The sequence below is a fragment of the Archocentrus centrarchus genome, chromosome 24, assembly GCF_007364275.1.
Source record: "Archocentrus centrarchus isolate MPI-CPG fArcCen1 chromosome 24, fArcCen1, whole genome shotgun sequence".
Taxonomy (NCBI): Eukaryota; Metazoa; Chordata; class Actinopteri; order Cichliformes; family Cichlidae; genus Archocentrus; species Archocentrus centrarchus.
The window spans coordinates 8,073,113-8,082,150 of record NC_044369.1 but is presented as its reverse complement, the minus strand read 5'-3'; the positions used below and the strand labels follow the sequence as shown (position 1 = coordinate 8,082,150).

General features: G+C 40.5%; 1 protein-coding gene across 2 annotated transcripts; it reads right to left on the bottom strand.

Annotated features, from left to right (window-relative positions):
* Positions 1-249: 249 nt before the first annotated feature.
* Positions 250-8,979, bottom strand: pcmt (protein-L-isoaspartate (D-aspartate) O-methyltransferase). Of its 2 annotated transcripts, none has more exons than XM_030721857.1 (8): positions 8,789-8,979; positions 4,501-4,605; positions 4,379-4,410; positions 3,570-3,674; positions 3,279-3,399; positions 2,282-2,367; positions 1,818-2,044; positions 250-1,317 (listed from the first exon to the last, which is right to left on the bottom strand). In XM_030721857.1, exons 1-7 carry the CDS (start codon positions 8,967-8,969, stop codon positions 1,865-1,867), a joined length of 810 nt encoding a protein of 269 aa, XP_030577717.1. In that variant the 5' UTR covers positions 8,970-8,979; the 3' UTR covers positions 250-1,317; positions 1,818-1,864. The 2 variants fall into 2 exon arrangements, with proteins under 2 accessions (XP_030577717.1, XP_030577716.1); XM_030721856.1 differs by having other exon boundaries at positions 1,875-2,044.
* Between the last annotated feature and the right edge of the window lie 59 nt (positions 8,980-9,038).

Below are 9,038 nucleotides of genomic sequence, written 5' to 3'. Positions count from 1 at the left end.
CAGATCTCAATTTGGCACCTTTGGGATGCAGTGGAATAAGAGATTCAGATCACGGATGTGCAGCCGACTTGTCACACAGACCAAAATCTCTGAGGAATGTTTCCAGCACCTTCCTGAATCTATGCCACTGATAATTCAGGCAGTTCTGCAGGCAAAACCCAACCCAGTAGTAGTAAGATGTACCTAACAAAGTGTCTGGCAAGTGTATTAAGACTTGTACAGAAAAAATTCAATAACAAAAGGCAGACAAAAACATAAGCATCTCTTTATTTTCATATGCCATTCCAGCAATTGTGAAAGCCAAATATAATCCATCACTTAGATCACCCAAAATAAAATAAAATGTGCTTTTTTTTTTTTTTTAAATGTTTTTTTCCTCAAGAAAACAGACATTCATTTGCTTTATATTGTTGGAGTTTATTTTGGCAAAGCATTGGCTTTCCCCATTTAGTGTCAGTCACCAGAGGAGCCTGCACAAATTGTTAATGGAAACCAGCGGCAGAAAGCAACACATCAAGTGGAAAGCACAGCCCTGAACGTGCGTGCGTGTGTCGGTGTTATTAGTGCTCTGCTCCCTTCGGAGTATGTTCAGTATGATCCAATACTTATTTTACATGTTGAATGATCTAAGAGTGCTGCACATCAAACAGGACGTGTGGGGGTTACATCAGCCTTTGTGTGTTCATTTGTGTGTTCCTAATACTGATGCCACGGGAAGAAAGCTCATATTTTAGCAGAGAAGTCTACAGTTTTTATGACCCACACACACACACACACACACACACACACACACACACACACACACACAGACTGTAGCTAGGTGAATTATCTAAAAGGCTCAGGTGTTCTTCGTCTTGGTTGTCCGGGGTTCCTCCGACATTCAGCTTTGATGCCGCTGAAATGTAATGCTGTGAAAAACGTCTGATTGCAATTCAAATGGTGAAACCACAAAAAGAAAAAGGGGGGGAAAAAAAGAAAAACAAACTTAAAATCCAGCAGTTAAAACAAACACATAACCAAAAAGGATGCAGGCCTGCAAAACAAAAACAAAAAAAAAAAAAAAAAAAAAAAAAAGAAGAATCTCTATCCCATATTTCTGTGCTGAGCGTCGAGCAGTCTTTCCTCGCAGCCCCTCGGGGCCGTCATCAAATGTGAAACTCTAGTCCATTGTTAGAATTAAACAAAACCAAAAAAAAAAAAGCACGGTTTGTTATGCTTTGAACACAATGTCAAGGGCTGTCTGACCCGTTACAAGTTTTCTCCAGGTTCAAACTTAAAAGGTGGATTATGGACTGTGTTCCTCTTCAAAGTTCATCCCTGTGAGAAACAGAATTTAAATGTTAGAATACACACAAAAAAAACAGAGTCGAGGTGCAAGAAACACGACCAAAAACCCTGCTGTCATGCAAACAGAGTTAAGAGAGAAGATCACATGCAATGTGTTAAGATAAACTGTCATTATTAAAGTCATACAGCAGCTCATTCTTTTGATTTCGTCTCACGAAGAAGATCAGATAAAATAGTTGAGTTTGAGTTGGGTAATAAGCTTCCAAATTGGCAAAGCAGTCATGCTCCTGAAAGCCAATCATATGCTTTCAACCTGCTGCGATTTCACTTCATCCTCTCATCGTGTAAAAAGAGTCGAGTGCATTAGTCGAGCAGGTTTAATTGAAACTAATTTAGAACTGCAGGGATACAAAATATGAAGGAAACGTGCAGCTAGTCGGTATGGTATGGAAGAAGCAAAAAAATGTCAACAAGCAGCAAAATGCAGCCCCTTGTGATCCATTGCCTTGCTCCAAGCCACACCATTTCACCTTTGCCACTGTGAGAAGGAGAGAGGGGGAGGAGAGGGACAAGGAAGTCACTTCCACCTGGACCACTGCTTGTCTTTGTCTGTTAAAGGCACATAAATCACCCCCATCAAGGGCTTCATTTTGGTGCTGCCATCCTCCAGCTTGTCATACTGCTCCAGCATCTGGTTCCCCCCTGCCGGGCCTACGGGCAGAATCAGACGCCCGCCGGGCTTCAACTGGTCCAGAAGCTGAGGGAGGCAGAAGGGAGAGGTAACGGGTGAACAGCACAAAGAAGGCAAAGGACACTAATTCATCAAGTCAGCCTTAAAAAGACATTCCAGTGATTCTATTTATATCCAGTATGACTATATCAGACATAAAAACGTAATAAATAAAATATGAGGGGGGTAGAGTGGATATCCATTCCTTGTTTTGAAGTCAACTGTAACATGTGACCTTTATCAGGAGAATTCAGAGAGACTCACAGCTTGGGGAACAGTGGGTGCAGCTGCACCAACATGGATGGCATCATACGGCGCCTCCTCAGTGTAGCCCAATCGCCCGTCTCCCACTGAAACAGCACCGGGATAACACTTACAGTCTGTCACACTGAACACAACGCTGACGTATGTCCTCACAAGGTGGGAGGATACACGTTACTTGCCCCATCCTGCGCTGTATCCGACATTCATATCAATTAGAAGCCAAAGCTGTAATTAGCTCAGTGATACTGATAAAACTGCATCTCAATATCAGTATTTTAAGGATGGGATTTACTTTCATATCATAGATTAAGTACATAAACATATCTCCCTCATCTGATTTTACTTTCTGACATTAAATGTTGTTGGTTATGTGTTATACAAAGTGGGCGCAGTCAGCTTGAAGCTTCAGCCTACACCTTTTCAATCTGTACTCTTACAAGTGTTTTTATTTACACAGAGGGGACAGAAATCCAAAATGAGTTCCCGACTGTCCATCTATCAGACTGACTGCATCCCTCCCAGATTTATCAATTCCATTACTCACTGCTGGCATGTTTCTTTTGACAGTTGTGCAGTGCAAAACAATGAAATCAGTCTCATGACAGAGCAAATCTAAATCATGTGCATGCCTTTTCTTCAGACTGAATGAAAATAAAACAGCTGCACTCGTGCTGAAAACCTGCAAATCTTCTTGATAATCAACCATAATTACATAAAGTAAAAATTAGATTTACAAAGACAAACAAATAAATAAGCATTAAAGTTTTGGCAGACTGCTCTTATCAATCCCCTCGCTGAACCGCTCTTGAACCGTCCTGCAGAGGAGGTAAAAGTCCTCGCTGCTCAATTATTTAGAGCTGCACGCTGTTCACTGAGCTGCTGTGTTTTTCTCCACTGGGGAACATTAAACTGTCTGCTGTTTAGTCGGATACATCCCCTCCTCCAAACCCCCCAAAAAAATCTACCGACAAAACAAAGACAGATAAATCTTTCTTACCTACTAGCTTGACTCGGCCTGATGTTATCAAACTGGGATCATCTTTCTTCACGTTGTTTATAGAATCATCTACCAGCTCTTTGATGTGATCGATTCCTAAAACTTTCCCTTTGGGACCTACCTGTAAAAGCGTGGGGGCGTCAGTTCATACAAGACTTTCACAACATTGAACACATTCAGTCTGACTGATTTTCATTGACTGGTTGACATATTGGTGGATCAATCAGCGCAATGAATCAGAATGGCACCAAAGAAAGTCGTATGTGTTTACCCGTCGCGTGTGTGGCTCACCATTCGTGCGAAGCAAACCGACAGGATCCCGCTGCCAGATCCGACGTCCAGAGCCTTCGCTCCTTCATACAACTGGTCGTGTAGAAGCTCCAGGGCATAGGCATGCTGGGTGGGGTGTTGCCAAAATAAGAAAATGGCATTACAACCCATCATTCTCATAGCACAGGCCTACACACAATTAATCCCACCCAGGCCAACTCGCCAGCTCCATATTTTTATCCTTGTAGCTTTGCAAAATTCACAGTTGCACAGCAGAGTCCGACTAAGCAGCTGCTGATTATTCTGCCATTATTTACTGTCACAAATGCCAGGTCCACTGTCTTAAAACTGCAGCTGCCATGGTAGTCCTTGTCCCTGTTCTGCAGCCTCTGAGATCAGAGTAGCAGCACACCTCTCCACCTGCTTTGGAGATGGCTTCCAGCTCTCTGTAGACTTCCAGAGCAGAACTAGGACTACCATGGCCAGCAGCAGCCCATGATGGTGGAGATGGGAGTGCATCGAACTTTCCTGGGAGACAGCCAGACCCACCAGTACAGGGGAGAGGCCATCCACCATATTACCAGTGATGGTAATATAAGAAACAGGTCCACTTTAAGCTTCTACCAACAAATACTGGAATCAAACATGCCAACAATGAGCACAAATACACAAATCTGTAAGGGTTTGGTTAACTGCTATTGTTATCTACTAAAAATAGATATTTTAAAATGACTGAATGAGACTAAGCTTCACCAAAAAAAAAAAAAAAAAAACATTCAAAGTTGTGATTCACAGGGAGCAGAAATGTCTGAAAGTCATTAGAGTCCTACCATGTGTGGGGCGCTGATGGTCGCTTGATAGCCTTTTGGTTTAAAGACAGGAAGGAGGTTTGGTTAGTTTGAATCTCAGATCTCTGTGCGGCGATGTGTGAATGATTACACAGCGGATGTACCTATTGACTGCGGCGAGTCCATGTAAGGATTACACCTTGAGAAATGTGCTCGGTCTGTGGCCAGCATGACTTCATAGACCTTGTCAGATTTAATAATGCCATTTTCTGAGGATGCAAAAAGAACAAGGCAGATACACATTACATAATGCTGCAGCAGAATCAAACAGACAGAAAAAAAAGAACAGAACGGATATTAGAGAGTAAATTCAGACATTTCATGACAAATAACTACTACTATTACTAGTAAGTAGCCTCATTTTCCAAATCAAAGTGCGGGACTGCTTTAAGAAGCTATTGGACTTTATATTTTTGCATCACTGCAGTCAAGTATTGTAATTTCTCAGACATTTAAAGAGACAATCCCGTCTGATTCAAGCATTTTTGCAGCTCCTCGTTTCAAACCCAAATTACACATGTTTAGGGTGCTTCCTGGCTCAGAACACACCTTTAAGGGGGTGACTACACATGTAAGCACAATTAGTCCACACAGACTTAAGGGACAGAGTCTGTGTGACCTTACTTCAGTGAAATTTGAGCATTTGCCTGTTATTTTTTAGTTGTAGTTGTAGTTGTAAAACTAGTTTTAAAAAAAAAAAAAAACGTCAAGTATGAAAAAAATTCAGGTTGAAATGAAGACTTAAGAATTCATGCAGGATATGAAAACATGTGTGATTAATGGTTTGTTTATGTCAAACATCGTTCACAATTATTTAGCATGACTGCTTACAGACTTGGAAAGCCCACGGATTTAAAAAAGGAAGAAAGATGTCTCTTTAAATAAGCATATTCCATGAAATTTAATTATAACCAAGTAAATAAACCAAATAAACACATCAACTGAACGGAATGAAAATTATTGCAAACATAATGCAGCACAATGATCTTATTATCTTGATTACCTTTTAATAATCGGTGGAAGCTAAAAATTGTAACTGAAATTAAAATGAGTAATTGCACAGCTGTAATGACTGGTGTGAACATGTCAGACAGACAGCCCATATGTCTGGGTGTTTGAGGTCATCGTGGGAGAATATTTTTTTTTTTTTTTAACCCAGGACTGCTTTAAGGCAAAAATTAATGTTTATATGATAAACTGTGCAACCTGAAGACACAGCTTGCTGTGTGTGTTTAGCTGAAAACAAATGTCACTACAGGGCAAACTGTGGTTCTCTCACTGTGGGAGACTGTTCCCAGCAAAAAAAAAAAAAAGCAGCATAAACGCAGGCCGTGACCCAGGTGAGCTGACCGTATGACCATACATCCTGTATGTGTGCAGCAGAGAAGCTCCAAAGCTTGCAGACAACTCACAGAAAAAACAAACAATAGAGTTTCTTGAAGAAGAAGCATCTTCACAATAATCCCTCCTAACAGGCTCCTGCTCTGTCATCACCGACTCCCTTCATCCTCAGAGCCATGAGCCACATTAGGCTACATTACACAAAAAAAACCACACAAGCAGCCAGGTGGACCTCTAAAAGTAATATCTAATGGTTCATTTCAAGCCTTTTTGCTCCTGTCCTTAATTATTCTCAAACCAAACACTCAAACTTCACACTGATCCTAACATTTAAACACACTGGCTCAATAAATTACAGGCATACTTTTGCATTTCCTGCAGCTGCAGAACTACGTGTTGAACTTTAACAGTGAAAGATTCATTCAGAATTAAACAAAACACCTTTTGACAGGTTCCCGAGCACCAACCAGGAAGATGGAGACAATGAGGAAGCTGTGAATTAGTATGCATCCTGCATGTGACCTGCTTAAATGCAGCTTACATAAACTCAGGTTAACTTTAAGCTGTTTATGTGTCTAACTGGTCAGCTGACTCCTAGCGTGTAATTATCATTATAAAGAACTGTTTTTTGGGTCAGCGAACCCCCCAAAATAACAAGTAAATGCACAGACTTTGGCTAAGTATGGTAATGCAAACTCTGCAAAGTTCCAGTACTACTGTTTCAGTAAGACCTCTTAATTATCACATTAGATATAAACTAAATGCCATTTTAATGTCAGCATGTTAGAGTGCAGAATTTTGCTAATGATGAACTTGGATGGAGAGTCTTAAATTTATCTTATCATGTACAACAATGATCTAAAAATAAATAAATAAAGTAAATCTTGACACCTTGTAGATGTTACAGCTAAAAAGGTCCAGCTAGAACTCAGCCTTTAAGCAAATTTTGATTTCAATGGCAATTATGGCTTCCAAAGCTTATTAAAACAAAACAATTCCAATAAAAGAATCATTGCATCTCTTTCTCTTTTGCTATCACTTTCTCCTTTATTGCATTTCAGCACATCCATAAAAGCCCAAATTGACTCCTCACCAGCCTGTGGTATTTTTAGTTCCATTCACATTTAGTTTTTTCAGTTTAATTATAAATAAAGTTTAAAAAAAATTTAAAAAATCAAAGGATCTTTATGTTCTGTTTTGGTTTTTCCCTTCAAGTGGTCAAGTATGAACCAGCCATATATTTATATAGTGATAATTTTAATTCTAAAAATGTTTCCCATCATGAATTTGTCCTTTTTCATTGGGGTTTTGTTTTTTTATAAACAGGAAGTGGTCTATTGGTGCAGCGAGGATAACTGAATAATGGAAAGCTGTGTGGGCTCATTTATGATCCCTGAAATATGCCACGGGTTTTCCTGCATATAAACTTTAAAAAAAGAAAAAAAAAAAAAAAAAGGACACGGGTTTTGGTCTTCCACCAAAGGCAAATCACCAGTGATAGATAAATTCATATAATTTTTTTTTTAAACAGTTTTTCTTTAAGAGAGGTTTAATTTACTCAATCTTTAGTTTATAAAACTAGCACGAGAGAAGCTGGAAGTGTTCAAAACTTCAGAAGCAAACTTAAAAATGTACAAATTAAAATGCTGGCTTTTAACTAATTATGATATATATACTTCCTTCATTTTAACATTTAGTTTTATTAAATTTTGTTTTAAATTTTATTGCCTTCAAGATTTTTTTTCTTTTTTAAGCGTGGCATCAGTTTATTTTTATTCACTGATGAGAGCCTGTTCCTTTTTGTAGATTTAATTCTATTTTATGGCGTAGATGTTTTTTAATCACATTTTATCTAGTCTTACTTTATTTTTTCTTTATATTACTACATCTATTTTCTAATTGTTCTTGGTTTTACTTGATTTACTCTTATTGTACCTATGGGCTATAATAAATTTGTTTGTTTTTTTTTATCTTATTATGGGCTGTCAGTCATCTATGAAATACTGTGAACTGACCATATTTCATATGTTGTTTTTATCCTTTTCTGTAATCAGTTTTTGTTGCACTTGTATTTACTATTTTTTGGGGGGGGCGGGGTGGGGGGGGGGGTCCTGTATATTTAAAAAAAATATGCCAACCAGTAAATTTACCAAAGGAAAATATTTCAACCTGTTTGAAAACCAACATAGTACACACTGCTGCTTAAAAAAAGACAGACAAATAGAATTAAATAACATGTGCACAGTCACCCCAGAAAGTCCATCTGGAACCAGAAAAACGCTGGTTTGCACATTCTATGTGAACCTACTTTTCCCTGCTAGGCCAAAAACACAGAGCTTTCGGCCAAATGCTTGCAGCTTGTAGCTTGCAATGATATCCTTAAGTGCAAAGCATATAAATAGCCCTGGAATATAACCTAATATTGGAAGCGGACTCTCAGGTCTGCAGAAACATGCCTGCTCAGAGCTGTCAGTGGCCAAGTTTCACGCTGCCTCCCGACAGCATGATTGAACCATGTGGGATCGACGGGATCGATCGTAGTAGCACTGAGTCACCGCTCCCACCGCAGCTGTGATACAGCAAGCTGCCGCTTTCACTCACCCACCGACGCGAGCTAAGCCCTTCCATGTACAGCTGTCACTGCCATTCAGAGTGAAAGTGGATGACACACGGGGTGCCATCGGTGGATGCGGGCAGGGCCGCCACCGTTTGGCTCACAGCGTCCCAAATGACGCACATAGAGCTAGCAGGCTAAGCTAACCTCACAGAAAATCTCTAAGCTGCACAAAAATTCCCTGACTGCACACGAACGAGAGGCCAATAAAGTCTTAACAGATAGCTCTGTCATTTGCCACCGCAGGCGGGGATGCATCTCTCCCCTACGTGAATTGGGAAATGGGTGGAGAGAGGTACGCTAGGTCAACAACAACATACCACATAGCTTAGCAACCAGCCAGCTCCTGTGCTAAATTAAACCGTTTTCAAGCGACGCGTCCGCGAAAGCGTCGCTGCCACCGCCGGCGCTTTTTTCGTGAAAACATGCAGACTCACTGCGGAGGTTGTTAACGAGCTCTGCGTGGCTAGCTCCTCCTGATTTCCAGGCCATTATTAAGCAGACTTTGCGGAGTAAGTAGACAGCAGCTGTCAGTGCCGCGCCTGCGCCGACCGTTTTGCCGATGAAGCTGACAACCTCCAGAGCGGACGGCGGAGCAGCGGGTACGTCACCGGGCATCGGAGGGATTTTTTTTTTTTTTTTTTTTTACCGTGAGGCCCCCTTTCAGACACACCCCATCACAAACAG

Coding starts and splice junctions, on each gene's coding strand:
- pcmt (XM_030721856.1), bottom strand. CDS start 8,969: ATGCCCGGTGACGTACCCGCTGCTCCGCCGTCCGCTCTGGAGGTTGTC. Junction 4,606..8,788: donor GCTCGTTAACAACCTCCGCA/GTGAGTCTGCAT, acceptor TTGCATCCTCAG/AAAATGGCATTATTAAATCT. Junction 4,411..4,500: donor GGACTCGCCGCAGTCAATAG/GTACATCCGCTG, acceptor TTAAACCAAAAG/GCTATCAAGCGACCATCAGC.